The following is a 15,274-nucleotide window of genomic DNA, read 5'->3' as shown; positions in this document are numbered from 1 at the left end:
AACAGACAAGTTGCTGTTGTTTTGTTCTTCAGTTTAGTTGTGGAGGACGTCGCTTCACTGGCCCAAGTTGGCACCATCATTGTGCTCTTCCCAGGCGAGGCAGATCAGTCGCTGGCTTCTGGACGGCCACTCACGCTGGCTGCTGGCCACTCACTGCGGCTGCTGGCTACACACGGTAGCCCATGGCAACCCACTGACACAGGGGCTGCCGCCTACGCCGTCGCCGGTGACTCAGGGCAGCCCAGCTCCAGGTTGAGCTGCCATTCAGCATCTTAGCTGTGGAGGGCAGTGTCACTGGCCCTATATGTGGGATCCGAACCGGGGTCCTCTGGCGTCCCAAGCCAGTTCTCAACCATCGCGCCACTCGGCCGGCCCAAGAAGATTTTTGAAGAACTGTTTTCCTCGCAAACCTAAATGTATAGATTCCTGTTGAACCTGCTAAGCTTTGAAGGAAGCTCACAAGAGGCAGGCTGAGTCTCACGGAGAAGGGGTCCCTTCACCGTCTGGTTCTAGTTGTCAGTGGGCTCGTCCCACGGACTGGATCCGACCAAAGACCTGAGCTGCAAACGGATTGGGTGGGCTTTGGTGGGTGCCAAATCGTCTCACATGGACCCAGGGGGATCTAGGCCTGAGGCCTGAACCTCCCATGACCACAAACATTCTTTAGAAACAAGCCATGTTGGACAGGGTTTAGGAAAGCAAACTCCTCTTTTCTCCAGGCTACCAGTAACCTTTGAGGCACTTTTGTCAAATTAGGAAAAGGAGCTGCTTCCTAAAGATACTTCCATCTATCAGAAGATTGTCATGATACATTTATTTGGTTAGAATATGATACTTTCGTGCCTTCTGCCAGAAAACTCTAGTAACAAATGTATAGTTTTGTGATGTCTGTGATAGACGTGGCATACCCCTGGGGTCGTGCAGTGCACAACCCCCACAACTGGACATGGCACCCTTGTATCATTCCTCATTTTAACAAGGTTTAACTCTGAAAGGACATTATGGTGAAACAGTGATGAGGTCACCCAGAGCAGGTAGCAATTCCAAAACACCCAGGTCGTTCCGTTCCGTAAACACTAGCTCTCCTTTCCAGATGGCAGGGTTTCCACCCGTAAAGTGAAGAAGCATTTGCAAAGACGTTTGGAACACGTAGGAAAGATGACAGAGCAGAGTCAAAGTTTACAGAACGCGGGGCACACAGTAGATGCTCAATAATCGTGCGATCATTTAATCAGTAAAGAATGGATGCGCCCAAGCCCCAAGAGAAGGCTCTTGCTTTGTTTCCTCCTTCCTAATGGCCTTGGCCTCTGACTCTCAGAAAATCATGGATGACTTTGTGATTCTTGCCAACTTCAACTCACAGTGTTGTGCCAATTTCTAGTAGCAAAGGAGGACTTGGTATTTTTTCTTTATTTTTGACAACTAATTCAAAGAACAGGAAATCTTGCAGACGTGGACTGGCTAACGGCTCTATGGACTGCATAGTTCCCTTTATGGATACTTATAAGATGTTGCCTTATCTTCTCACAAGAGGGAAAAGGGCAAAATCCTGTCTCCCCAGAGACCAGCCTAGGTGCTTCTGATGTTGCCTCTAATTCTTACAGCCTCCGAGGCCTCCAGCTCTGAGCATCTCTCCCAGGACGGACAGAGCCGGACGTGGCTTCCTTCCAAGCTCGGAAACAGCTTCCTTGAATTACTGAAATGTGGGGCATGCCTCTCCCTGGAGAGAAGTTACCAGACTCTTTCAGCAGCATTTTTCCTTCCAATCAGGCTCACCAAGAAATGGAAGGGCAGAATCGAGTCCACCTTCTGACGCTGCCCAGCTTTGCAGTTGCCCTAATGACGAGAAGCTGAAATCTGCTGAGGAAATGGCTCTCTTTTACCTGCAGGAAAGCGGCCTTATCACCCAGAGAGAAAGAAGGGAAAAAACAACGTGTGGACAGAAACCAGGATCAATTATACTCATTTCCGTTGCGTTGTCGTATCAGATGTCAATGAAATTCTAGCATGCATTTTTTTCTTAGCTTTTTGTTGAGCGTTTTATCCTTGTATATTACTTTTTTGATTGACTGTTTCTTATGCTGGCAGTTGCTCCATTTTTTTTTTTTTTACACGGGAGAGGGAGGGGAATCATGACACTCTTTCACTGTGGTGTTAAAAATGCCAACGCTCAAAGTCAAAGCCAAGCTACTTTAAAAGAAGCACTGATCACTGTTTAGGGGTTTCCAAGTAGCTGAGGAACTTGGAAGAGAACAGACCCAGACAACTCACAAAGGGAGCTGGATCGGTTTGTGTAAACACAGAAAATGATCAAAGCCCCCCACACCCCATCCTGAGAGCTGAATCATGCCGACCAGCCATTGTTATTGGTTAAACAGGAAAACTCCAGTCGAAACAGTGGGTGACAGAGTATGAAACAGAGATTTGGTTGTATCACTCGGGCCTAGAGGTATTTTCTGACCTCAGGGTGCAGTGTAGACGCATTCCTTAAATTCCTGGGCTAATGGTAGGAGTGGGGTGACGCCCTGACCTGGATGAGACAGCCTTGTCCCTTGTCATCAGTCCTTTCCACACCCACCACACCGGTTTTCAACTTAATGACCTTTAGCCTCATTGAACGCACAGGTCGCCATATTCCCCCCTGAGTGGGGCCCCAGGCCGGCCCTTCCGTTTCCTTCTCTCTGGAATGCTATGAAAGCGAGCCACTAGATGGACAGGCCATTTTAAGCTATGTTTTCCTCTTACCCTAAAGGGGAAAAAAGTAATGTGAAAGTAACACTCAACCTACACTGGTTTCCCTACATCTTCTTCTTATTGATTGTACCTAAAGCTGAAACATGACCGGAGAGAGAAAGAGCAAGAGTGCGCCCACTTTGCTCCCCCTAAACTGTGAGCACAGAGCAGTTGTTTGCAGAGACCCTCAGAACACACATCCTGGAAAACCCCAAACCGATGCCTTCTACGGTTTCCTCAAAAATTCCAGTTCTTAGAAAGTCAGGGAGTCAAAATTTATGCTCTCAAGGTAACCCCATGGGAAGTAAAGATGTCTTTAGCTCGGTACCTATAACAATGTATTTTCTCATTGTAAATATTACCAATTAGACCTAAACATTTTTAAGAAAGTCTTCTGCCCCTAGATGAATTTTCAATGTACTGACTGTCCCACTAGAAATTGCTGGTGTCATTGGTCCTTCTAAACTCTCTCTCTCTCTCTCTCTCTCTCTCTCTCTCTCTCTCTCNTCTCTCTCTCTCTCTCTCTCTCTCTCTCTCTCTCTCTCACACACACACACACACACACACACACACACACACACGCCCTTCACTCAGTTAAGAATGTCTTTGGAAGCCAAATGCCAGGTGTACTTAGATGGAAGCCTTGCAGTCCCTGGAGAAGAATCACTTCATTACAAAGAAAAGCAAGATGTAGCTACATCTTTACTTCAGAACAAATGCTGACAACATAAGGAATGTCACGCGGGGCTTTCTTTCTTCACAAGATGGCCCCTTCCTGTGGGAGACTTACCTTCTCTTTCATGCCAGGGTTCTCACACTTTCTGTGGGTAAGTTTTCCTGGGGCCCTTCCTCTTCACAAATGGGCAACATCCCCTCAAGCCTTTTCCCATCACAGAACAAGCTTCCAGCACTTACCTGCGTGAAAGCCTTCCAGCTCACTGTGTCTGGCAGTGGTGTTTAAAACAGGATCTCAAGGAGGGCTGTTCTCCTGGGTCACAGCAAAGAAAGGGCTCTGCTCAGGATGGACGGAGGCTATCAGAATCTCGGGGATATATTCTCTGTTAATGTGCTGCTGCCTGGGGCCCAGCACAGGTGATTCTGACTCAGGCGGCCCGTAAACCTTACTGTGCTAAGAGCCATGGGGGAGCAGAGAGGTCTTGTTAAAATGTAGATTCTGACTCAGTGAGCCTGGGGTGAGCCTCAACCGCACCTGGGGTTTCTAACAAGCCCTGGTAATGTGGATGCCACTGGTCCACAGACCATGCTTTGAGTGACAGGCTTTAAAAAACTATGATGGGAGGGGGCGGCTGATTGGCTCAGTTGCTTAGAGTGCAGTGCTCATAACACCAGGGTTGCCAGTTTGATTCCCTCATGGGCCAATGAGCTGTGCCTCAACAACTAGATTGAAGACAACTACTTGACTTGGAGCTGATGGCTCTGGGGAAAAACATACTGTTCCCCATATAATTTACCAAAAAAAAAAAAAAAGACAGAAAGAAACTATGGTGAGAGATCTCGCTCTTCCATGTGTGGTATTCAGGCCAGCACCATGGGCATCATCTGAGAGCTTGTTTGAAAGGCAGAAGCCCAGATCCCACCCCAGACCTTCTGCATTAGGATCTGCATTTTATCAAGACTTCCAGACGATTACACACATTAGTTGAGAAGATGACACAGGAGAACTTCAGGATCAAATTCACCAAGTTGTTTTCTGTAGAGTGATCAGAAGGGTGAAAAAAGAGCATCTTTCTGATTCTAAGATTTTTGAAGCCCATATTAAAGGTAGACCTGTATTAGAGGGGGCGGAAAAAACAATTTCTTGAATCCTATGCTGTCCCCACCAAAGAAGACTGTGAAGGACTAGAACCCAACTTTAGCTCCAGAGCTCTGGAGGTGAACTGCTATTGTATGCTGTCACCTGTCTTGTTTTCAGTACTTCTTTTTGGTCATTAGATCAACCATTTTGGGAGCTTGCTGTGACCAATGGACTGCCATCCTGCAGAGGACAGGTGGTGTAAATAGAGGTGGACAGACAAAGCCCAGTACCCTCAATCAGAAGGAGGGGTGGGGGCACATTTTTAGACCTCTGCTGCTCCTTGAGAAGATTCTAGCTGTTTGACGTGGAGGGAGAGCTGAAAGGGGCGGATGTCACCACTTCTGTAAGTTCAGTACGTAGCAAAGCACGGGACACATGATAGGGATAAATTAGTCAATCTCATTTAAAGATGTTTATTTCAAGATTTCAAGCAGTAACTTGCCAAAACTAGAGGCCAAAAGAAGACATGCAGCTATCCAGGTTGCCATAAACAAAAAAGAAAAGGGAGAACAACCTTAAAAAGTAAAGAAAAAAAAGAAAGGAAGGGATAGAGGAAGGGAGGGAGAAAGGGAGGGTGGAGGAAGAGGGAGTGAGGAAGGAGGAGAGAAGGAGGGAGGAAGGGAGGGAGAGAGAATTAAAATTAAATTTTAATGAGATAATCAGACTCTGACAGAATCTGGGATCATGAGGAACCCCCCAAAATAATGGGGATCAGTGAGATCCTAGGTACAGCCCTTTATTTCCTTCAGTTTTATTTTCTTGGGATTCTGGCAGGGGAAAAATGCTTGCTACAGACAATTGCTTGCATTTGTTGATCAATAGATCAAGGAACAGTCAAAGGAGATTGGGAGCATCTGGGAAGGGACACACTGGCAGTGATGAATGTGGACAGGCCTGATGCAAATACCGTTTCCAATTAGCATTTTTGTGGACCGAGCAGTTTCTGAAAACTGTTTCCAAGTCATGGAATACACAGGAGCCTGTGGCTCCCTTTCTGGAAATGCTCCTGACACCACTGCTTCCTGCCTTCGACCAGCCCCACTCAAGCTCCATTTCCACGCCTTCCTCCTGCCGGTCTCAATATCCGCCTTCCGCCCTACTTGCCTGTGTTAGGGCTTTACAGTTTAGTGATATAGTAGGCCCTTAGTTGAGCTCCTACTGTGTGCCAGACACTGCACATATCTTATTTAATCCTCACAACTGTTTCTTGTTTACCAATGAACTAACTGGTGCTCAGAGAAGTGAGGAAACCTGCTCAAGGTCACAGAGCTCGTAAGTGAAGACTGTACAATCCCATCGTCCATCTCTCCAAAATCCATGCTCCTCTGGCTAAGTCATTCTGTAGCTTGTAGCTTTTGTTCCCTCACTTCAATCTTGTCTTTCCAGCCACTATGTTCGGGGTAGCTCTTACATCCTAGAACCACTTTGGAATAAGTACCTATGGCTTTCATTCTGAATTCATTCATCGGATATCTCATCTCTCCACTGGGGTCCTCCCCGCCTTCACCACTTCAGGTACCCACCCACATTTGATGGCCATGGCTTCAGTGCCTTTTCATACAGATTTGCTCTTGAAGGTCTCGAATGGACTTTGCTTTCCAAAATATATACACCAGGACTTATGAATTAAAGTCAAGCCCTTTGCCCATCTTGTTTTATGTTCAGAAAAATCAAGGAAAATAAGGGCAAGTCCCCAAGGATGGCCACAAGTGTGTTTATAAAAGAATTTCTACACTGGTCTATTTTGTTAAGCACCAAACCTTCTCTGTCTCATCATAGGTGTCTATTGGTAATTCCAATATTCCTGAGCCATTTTGCCAAAAAAAGATTAATAGTCTATTTATTCAAGTATGATTCACTCTGTTGCAATGTAGAGACATCAGCTCTGAATACGGAGAACTATGGGACAGCCTCCATTAAAGCAGGAGTATTCATAGAGGACGCCACACACATTTAGATGAAAGCCTCCCTTGCAATATGGTCTTTTCACGCTAGACAATCACAAAGGAGGAAAGGTTTGTAACCGAAAGCCAGCTGGGAGATGACTTGCCAAGCAAAACACTGAGGATCCATTGCCAACATCTCCAGATAATTCTTCTTGGGGAAGGAGTCTTTCCGTGATAAGTGAGTATTTTGACTTGGTGATTAATCACAGTGATGCTGTCAGACCTGCCTGCCTGTGTGTTTCCTCCCACAGGACCCTGTGACACCCTCCCTGCTGCCATTAGCTACAAAACGAGACCCCCCGAAATGGGACTAATTGACAGCAGACCAGGAAACTGAGCCAATCTCCAGATGACACACCTGTAATAAGAACTCCTCGTAAAAAGAAGCCTGTGATGTTTCGTTTGTCTTTTAGTGTGGAGAACAGGGGAGAACTTTTCCCCCAAGTCTTCAGCTTGAGAATATCAGTCTTCACACTAATCACCACTCATTCATTGACTGAGCACCCTCCTGGTATTCTAGGGAACCTTTTTGAACTGAACTTCCTAACAATAAGTCCTTCTGAGAGAAGAGTTTACCAAGTTCATTGATTGTCTTTCGGCAAGCTCACGACTCCTGGATTTGGAGAGATCGAACGCAGTAAAGATTTCCCATGCCGATTGAGAAGACATTCCCCCAAAATTCAGAAAGCTTTTCTTAAACTCCAGGATCCAAAGGAAATGAGAGGAAGGAAGGGAGGAAGGAAGGATTGATAAGAGGGAGAAAACAAAACCTGTAGAATACATACTTCCAAAACCGAAAGGACAAAACAATTCCACTATCGTACATTAACCTTTATTCTATAACAGACATAAATAATTTTATGAGTTCATATGATCTGTACAAAAGACAAAATAAGATACCACACTAAGTTTAGATATGGGATATTTGGATTTAATATTCGCTAAACAGATAAATATATACAATTTCAGGAGTTAAGGCAAAACAAGATGATACTTCAAACACAACAGAAGGTTTGAAAAATCGGTATAATTAAAAACAATAGGCACCCCATCTCCAGTTAATAAAGTGGTCGCGTCTAAGGAAAAAGAAATCCCTTCGGTTTTTAATAAAGTGGTTATTATCCATCATGTTAATTAAAGTTGAGCAACACCGTATAAGATTTCCCGCAGAGGAGAGGAGGTGTGGGGACTCAGCACTTAGAACTTGGGAAAGCAACTTTTGCCTTGTCAGATTTATGACCTATTCTTCCTATTATAAAATATAATTTGGAAAATATGACTCTTTCACATATATAATTAAAATACAACTATGAAGCATTCTTTTTTTTTTCTTTTTTTTTTTTTAGGGGAACTCATGTTGGTGATCTCATAGGCTAAATCAGCGAGCAAGCCATTCCTGACCTATCATTAGCGAAGACACAGAGCCAGTCACTGAAAAACAATTCCCAGGTACCTCAGGAGGACAAAACAAACTCATTCCAAGGGAATCAAAACACGTGTGATCGATACACCAACACAGGATACAGTTCTTTGGCAGTATCACACTAACCATCGATCGAATTCAGAGCTCGAGTTTTTCTCCTTCTTAGACCCAGTTGCCAGTCTTTTAAAAACAAACACATAAAATTCCACATCGGCAATGAATTCAGCAATTCCAGGAAATTAAATTCAGAATAAACCCGCAGACAGCTTTTAACTGTTACATGGACGCATCAGTGGGTATTGCCTGCTGTGATTCTGATCCAAATATACTGAACGCACACACTCACACACACACACACACACACACACACACACAAATAATCTGTGAACTGTATTGGTTCGGACAGGTCTAGAATCCTTAAAGAGAATCCATATTTCCCCAGGAGAAACCAATAAAAGACATCAGTCTGATGAGGAGAAAATGATCTTCCGACAACTCGGGGGTGGGCAGCCCCTCACCTGGATAAGCATGGTGGAGCACTCAAGCTCTATAGGGGGAATACCAGGAAGCCAGAGAACGTGGAATACTGCCAGCCTCCAACCAAGTTACCTTTCTCCAGTTTTAAGTAAACCTTGTCCTCTTTATCCAGGTAGAGTAAGACCCCGTTGGTGGCAGCTTCACGAGTAACATCTTTGTCCCCCGCAAAAGCAGATATCACTGGTTTTCCATTTAACATCAGGTTAACCTACAAGGGAAAAAAAATTAACTGAAAAGCTCTCTTTAAAGTCAAAGCATCTACTGGGGATAATAAATAATATCTAAGATGACAGAGCTGGTAGAATGTCTGCTGTTAGGAAGTATGTCCCCTTTCTTTCAAATTAGCCAATTGCAGTGGCTAGACACAGTATGTGTATTGAGTTCATTATTTTTTATTTAAAAAAAGTTGAAATTTCTCCCATGGAAATTTCCTTAACTGCCTACAGAAGAACACCATCCATGGAGAGCAACCCAACCATGTGGAAACTGGCCTCCCCACGGCACGTAAATTAAGCTGACTACTTTATTTACTTTTCGTACTCAATAGCAGCCTTTTGGGAGTGAAGCAAGCTGGTGGCTCCCCAGTGTATTAGTATAAAGAGACCCAGTGCCCTTTGCCCTGATGAAAGAGAGATAGCAAGAGTCTACCGACTTCCTTACAGGTTACTACGCCACTGTGACATGCACAGTGCTGAAAATCATTTGAAATTATGGGTTCTATGTGCGTTGTGATTTCTTTTTCTGTTTTCCCTGGTAAAAGAATGTGTATTAATAATAATAATCACCAACATCACTGAATATTTGAATGATGGCTAATTAGCAAAGAACTAATAATTCATAAACTCAAAATTATTAACAAATAATAAACTCAAAATGTATTAACTGTTCTCCATACTACAAGTGTGATTATACTGTATGCAATGTGATATAAACTTCTAAAGAGTAGGGCTTGGGAAAAACTTTTCCATGGTAGTAAATCTGTTTACTAGATACTCATTCTTTTTACATTAAAAATAATACTGAATAAATTAAATCTGAGGCTGACCAATTTATCCATTTGCTAAGATATGTAAAAGTGGTAGATGAGTGAAGCTATCATTCATATGGACATAGCATACAGTACAAGTATCGAGGATAAGATAAAAGTTATTCTGGAATTCCAAAGACATGTATTGGTGTTACTGGTTGTCAGCATATTTGAACATTTTAGGAAGTAGCCCCATTTTTGCCTTTGGATGTAAAGTCAAGGCCATTACCTTAGAAAGCACATCACAAAATGTGTTGTTAACTGTGGAATTGCAATTGGTAGAATTCACTAGCATCAGAGTAACTGAGGATGAACTGTTTAAAGCACAAGCATAGCACACTCTTGTTTAAAAAGGATATTGAATAATTGTTCCTTCATAAATCTGTTCTTAATGGTTAACTGTTTCTCCTCATTTTAACAGTGATGGCAAATTTGTTTTCTTTATTTAATATGAACTTGTAAAATTCTGCTCATCTTACAAGGTTTTTTCTTACAAGTTCAAATAATTTTTGCACATGCACGAAATGAAATCAGGATCTTATAAAGGGGCTTGTGCCACAGAGTTTTTACTAAACCGTGTTTTTTAAATGGTTGGTTGTTATTAAGGTAAGATGTTTAACTGGTTTTATTTTCCACCGAGGTTGCCAAAAAAATGTATACACATGACTTATATTCATTTTTTGTTATCAGTATATATTGATTATTACAATTTTAATACAGTTTTTTCCTTTCTTCTAATGTGTATACATTTTTGGCACCCTCTGTACATGCTTCTTGTCACACGCCTTAACAGATGTTATAAAGAAGATTGGAAATTAAGTGTTTTAAAAATGAACAACTGTGTAAAGATGGTGATTTTTACAGTGAAAACACACCTTTGAATAAATACGTAACCCACAACCAATAAACACTGCTGTTTGGGGAGAGAAAGCGAGCAGGTCAAAACACATACCTGGATTGTTTGGCTCTGGTAGACTTTAATTACATGAAAACTGAAACTGTAAATTCCTTTCCTTGGTGCTACAAAGACGGACTCCAGCGTGAAAAAATTACCCACGTTTACTAGGATCTACAAATAAAAATAATAAATAACAGTAAATTATTATAATATTCCCTTCTGTAAGTATATGTATCCTTCCTCCTTTTTCTCTCTTTTTTTCCTTAATCAACAACTAGCTTAAGAAACCATAGAGAATAAAACAGTGAGTTCTGTTCCTTTCCTCTTAAGTGACTTGGAAAATGGATTTGTATATTGGAAGGTTCTTCTGTCTTTTAAATGGTAGAGGAAAAAATAAAGTAACTGCTTTGTGCTCATGCCTAAATTTCCAGCAAGGCCCAATGGCTCTGGAAACATCTAGGTAACAGGACAGGGCTTATAAATATCAGCTTTGCCTTGAGAGTCCAGTAAAGGCATCTGCCCTGTATTTACGTTCCCACCCGGTACGAGCCAGAGGTAGTGTTTCCCAGACAGCCAATCGGCATCTGTGGGCTCTCTGCTGGCATTCCTGGACACATCACACAGAGGCCTGGGCACTCCCTCCACCATGTGACATAATCCATGACACTGAACAGCTGGTGCACAGAGTGATCGGAACGCCCAGCCCTCCTCTGAGCCTCTGCCAGACCTGTCCTAAGTTGCATAGCCATTTTTCCTTATTCCTATGCCATCTAGGCCTTAATTATATTTTGGCAATGACTCAGCCTTTGTAGGCTGCCAAAGAGGAGAGCAGGAATAAGGACAGACTGAAAGAGATGGCCTTCTCCTGTCTCTCCCAGTGTTACCCATTACCTTCATGTCAATCACCTGCTCTTTAGTTAAAGTTCAAGGGTCAAAAATGAAAAGTGAAATCGGGTACCATTTCCCAAGAAAACACCAATGCATTTTGTATTCCAAGACATTCAGTCTGGTTCTACTGATTAGGAAATTAATTCTGAACCTCAATAAGTGACCTCTTAAACTACATTTGTAAATGTCACATAGGTAAGTCCCTCACTATGAAGAAGAGAAAACGTGTGTGTGTGTGTGTGTGTGTGTGTGTGTGTGTGTGTGTGTTGGAGGAGCAGGAGTTGTAAAATGACTAGGGTTTCTTCCCCTTTTTTTCCCAGAGATAAATCTGTAAGCGCCATCCAAAAAACAAACCGGATGCCCCTATAAAGATGTATTTCCCCTATATCAATGGCAATCTGGTACTATCTCTTTAAACACTACATTCATACTAATATTTACCCTTTTGCATAATTCCCTAAAGACATACTATTACCTCTGAGCAACGAACTAGCATATAGTGATGGTCAGGTAGGTAGATATACAGGCTCAACCCCTGACTTAAATACATGGATGTGTATAATTTTATTCTGAGATTTCACCTTCTTCCGAGTAAGCATCAGATTTCTTTCTGACCTGACGATCCATGATTTTTCAACAACACATCACCAGCTGTGCAACAATCCCCAATAGAAGCTTTGTGAAGATTTTCTTCCAAGCACATTTAAAATAATTTGAAATACTTAGCGGGGACTTCCTGAATCAGACACAAGTAGCGTAATTCATCAGCAATAACGGAAATGGCTGATTACTGTTGACTACACATAAGGCTGGATGTTGACTCTATGTTGTAATTAGAGCATCCAGGCACATCCAGATTTATAACTAAATGTGTCTTGCTGTCTCTAAAACGCGTGGCTCCTGGGCAGAAGAACAAACCCTTCTCCTCTTATAATTGATGGAAAGGTCATTGAAAAGGATGCACTGTACAGAAGATAGTGCAATGCCCACAGAATTCCAACATTTAATTAATGTATTGAAATACAAACCAGGGGCGGTGCCAGACTTTATTTCCATCAAGATGGAAAATACTGCACCAAAACCCCAAAGGGGCTGCCCAACTCCTTAAAAATTATGGCTATCTGATAGTCAGCCCCGGCGAGGCTTCAGCTCTGGCGAGTGTATTACTTAGGAACAGGCAGATAAGGACTACAGATGTCACCTCACCCCTTCCTGGGCACATCCTGCAGTACCCCTTAACCTGTGCACCTACTCATGTGGCTTTGCATACAACTGTGAAATACACATGTGACTTTGGAATTAAAAAGACTCTGGGTGCTCTTAGGGTTGAAATGAAAACCCCGGAGTCAGTTTTCAGTTTTAAGACTCCTTGTTTAAAGCTAGGCTGACATCCTGAGGTTCCTCTCAGCCAAACCTCTGAGCTCCAGGTCGCTTAAAAACCACAGATTTCAGCAGTTCCTCCGCCATCCCCTACCCTCAACCCCAAAGTCTGTCTTTCCCGGTGTCTACAATGCTCTGAAAGGACAGGAGCAGGGGAAGGCAGAACCGGCTCCCCAGCGCTTCCCTATGGGAGCTCAGCACAGTTGTCCAGTTCCTTGGCTTCTCCTCCTCCGCAACTTTCTCCAAGCACTGGAGAAGGGCTTTCCCCAGCAGCGACGCCTGCAACAGGATATGGGGATCCCGGCAGCGGAAAGGTGAGCGAGATCGGACCCTGGCCGCCCCTGCCCACCCTCTCCGGTCAACTGCAAGATCTCTGCAGAGAGTGTGGGCCCCCAGAGCTGTCTTTGGGGAGACGCTTCTCCACCTGGGAGAAAGAAATCATTGGTCCTGCGTCCGCGAGGGTACCGCGGGAACGGCAGGATCTCGGCGGTCCCCCGCACAGGAGTCTGAGCCAGGGGCCAAGCTCTGGCCAAGAGACGGCGAAGTCCAGGCACCAGATTCCCGCCAGGTCCTACGGACCTGTTGCTGTTAAACTTGTCCTGAGCTCTTGGTGCCTGGCTCTGCGCTCCCAGCCTTCCTCTCACCGACAAAGCAACCGCTTCCAGAAGTCAGGAGGGGATGGGAGCGGGTGTGAGACGGTGGGAGAGACATTGGAAGTTTCAAACCCAGACATATTTGGGGAGGCGAGTGCCTAAATGACCCCCACATGCCAATCAGACAAGCTCAGCCTGAGCAGGCAGCTCGGGTCTGAGATGCCTGGCGACTCGCGCCCTCCACCCTCAGTGCCCCGTACCCCTCGGTGTCTGACCTGATCGAAGTAGATGATGCGAGTCTTGTTGCTCATCTCAGACGGCTCGTGGTTGGTGCTCCGCACGGCCGAGAAGGCGACCTTGGAGTTGGCCGCCCGGACCGAGATCCCCAGAGGGGAGGAAGAGGAGCCCTTGGAGTCCGTGGCCGGGTTCGAGTCGCACACCACCAGGCATTTGCCCTCCAGCACGATGGGCTCCGTGTCGTTCTGCGCCCAGACGGGCAGCGCCGGCAGGGTGAGGACCAGCAGCACGGCCGGCACCATGGACAGCGCCCGGGGCCGGGAGCCCATGGTGAGCCGCGAGGGCAGCCGCTGCCGGCTGGTGCTTCTGCTCGCTGGAGTCGCGTCCTACCCCGGGACCCCGGAGCTCGGGAAGATGCCAGTGGCTAGATCGACAGCGCTGCAAGAACGGCGGCGGCGGCGGCGGCGCGCACACTTCCACCAATTCTGTGGTTTGAAGTCAAAGTCTCCCCTCGCGCTCTCTCGCTGGCTCTGTTACCTTTGTCCTTTAAGGAGCTCATGCAGAACCCCCTACCCCCACCCTCCTCCGCCCAAGAATCAGCCCTGCCTGGGGCCGCTGCACCCCTCCTTGTTCCCAGACATCTAAAAGTCTCCAAACCTTCACATTCACCCCTCAAAGGGGAAAATGATAGTAAAGGCTCACCCCAAACCCAAGCATCCCCAGGTGCACCGCGGTGCGGAAAAAAGGAAGGGGACTCAGAGAAGCCACGGGGACGGCGGGTGCAGCGCGAGCGGTGCTGGTGTTGGTCCTACACGCGTCTGGCTGGCTGCAGGGACGGATCACAGAGGCAGATGTTCCCCGGACTGAGAAGAACGCGAAGCCGTGCTCATGGCCAGCACTCTAGCGACTCCCACTTTCGCTCGGTCAAAAATTCCCCAAAGCTTGGTGTCGCTCAGGCGTCCGCAGGTAGGCAGCGGCCAGCCGGGTCCCCAGCACGCAAAGCGCAAATTCGCGGGATCCGCTCCAGGGTGCAGGGCGGCTCCGCCCGCGGGGTCCTCTCCTGCCTCCGCCTCACGCCCGGAGTCCCTGCGCACAACTTTCTCTGTCCTCGCGCAGCCGGGAGAGCGCGAAGCGGGCACACGCGCGGTATTTATAGGAGCGCAGCGTCCTTCTGGGGTTGGCCTCCAGCTCAACCCGCGGGATCCCGGGAAAGGGGGAGGAAAAGTCCGGTAACCCCAGCTAAGCAGCTCCCGCCTAGCGTCTAACCGGAGCAAGCGGGGCGCACGGGGCTTCTGGCCGCCAGTGTCCGAGGCCACTCAGCCTCCGGGAGCGCGCAGCGCGGAAAGCGTGTGAGCCGGACAAGGCGCCCCCCGCCCTGCGCTGGCCTCCGCTCCGCGCCTGCTCGCCCCCCCCCCTCTGTCTCCGCGGGCGGGGGGGCTGCGGCTCTCCTCGCCCCTCCCCGCCGCCCAGAGCCCCCCGAGCGGAGCGCGGCGCTGCCAGCCGGAGCTGCGGAGCTTGATGGGCGGCGGCGGCCCCGCACGACGCTCTGCCCGGGACCTGAGGACCCGCCGGAGTCCCGACCGCGCCTGGCCCAGAGTCTGCTCCACAGAGCGCCGGGGCCTGGCGGGCTCTGGGAAGCCTCGGGGCGGACCAAAACCCGATGGGGGCCGCTGGGAGGAGGGGCCTGATGCCTTCCGTTCCGGCGAGACCGGCCTGCGAAGCCTCAGGGGCGCACCTTCCTGCCCACACCGCGAACCCACCCCAAGCAAGGCCAGAAAAAGAGCAAGAGAGGGAGT

At 46.7% G+C, this 15,274-nt stretch overlaps 1 protein-coding gene across 1 annotated transcript; it reads right to left on the bottom strand.

Annotated features, from left to right (window-relative positions):
- Positions 1 to 7,367: 7,367 nt before the first annotated feature.
- Positions 7,368 to 14,805, bottom strand: CBLN4 (cerebellin 4 precursor). The gene is made up of 3 exons (XM_019637147.1): positions 13,517 to 14,805; positions 10,435 to 10,551; positions 7,368 to 8,663 (listed from the first exon to the last, which is right to left on the bottom strand). Exons 1-3 carry the CDS (start codon positions 13,805 to 13,807, stop codon positions 8,466 to 8,468), a joined length of 606 nt encoding a protein of 201 aa, XP_019492692.1. The 5' UTR covers positions 13,808 to 14,805; the 3' UTR covers positions 7,368 to 8,465.
- Positions 14,806 to 15,274: the final 469 nt, after the last annotated feature.

This window comes from Hipposideros armiger, unplaced genomic scaffold (genome assembly GCF_001890085.2).
Source record: "Hipposideros armiger isolate ML-2016 unplaced genomic scaffold, ASM189008v1 scaffold_32, whole genome shotgun sequence".
NCBI classification, from domain to species: Eukaryota; Metazoa; Chordata; class Mammalia; order Chiroptera; family Hipposideridae; genus Hipposideros; species Hipposideros armiger.
This window is presented reverse-complemented; position numbering and strand designations above follow the sequence as displayed.

Excerpts from the sequence above, each read along its gene's own strand:
- CBLN4 (XM_019637147.1), bottom strand. The coding sequence starts at position 13,807 with ATGGGCTCCCGGCCCCGGGCGCTGTCCATGGTGCCGGCCGTGCTGCTG. Across the intron at positions 10,552-13,516 it reads GCATCATCTACTTCGATCAG|ATCCTAGTAAACGTGGGTAA; the intron begins GTCAGACACCGA and ends TTTTATTTGTAG. Across the intron at positions 8,664-10,434 it reads ACCAGAGCCAAACAATCCAG|GTTAACCTGATGTTAAATGG; the intron begins GTATGTGTTTTG and ends TTTCCCTTGTAG.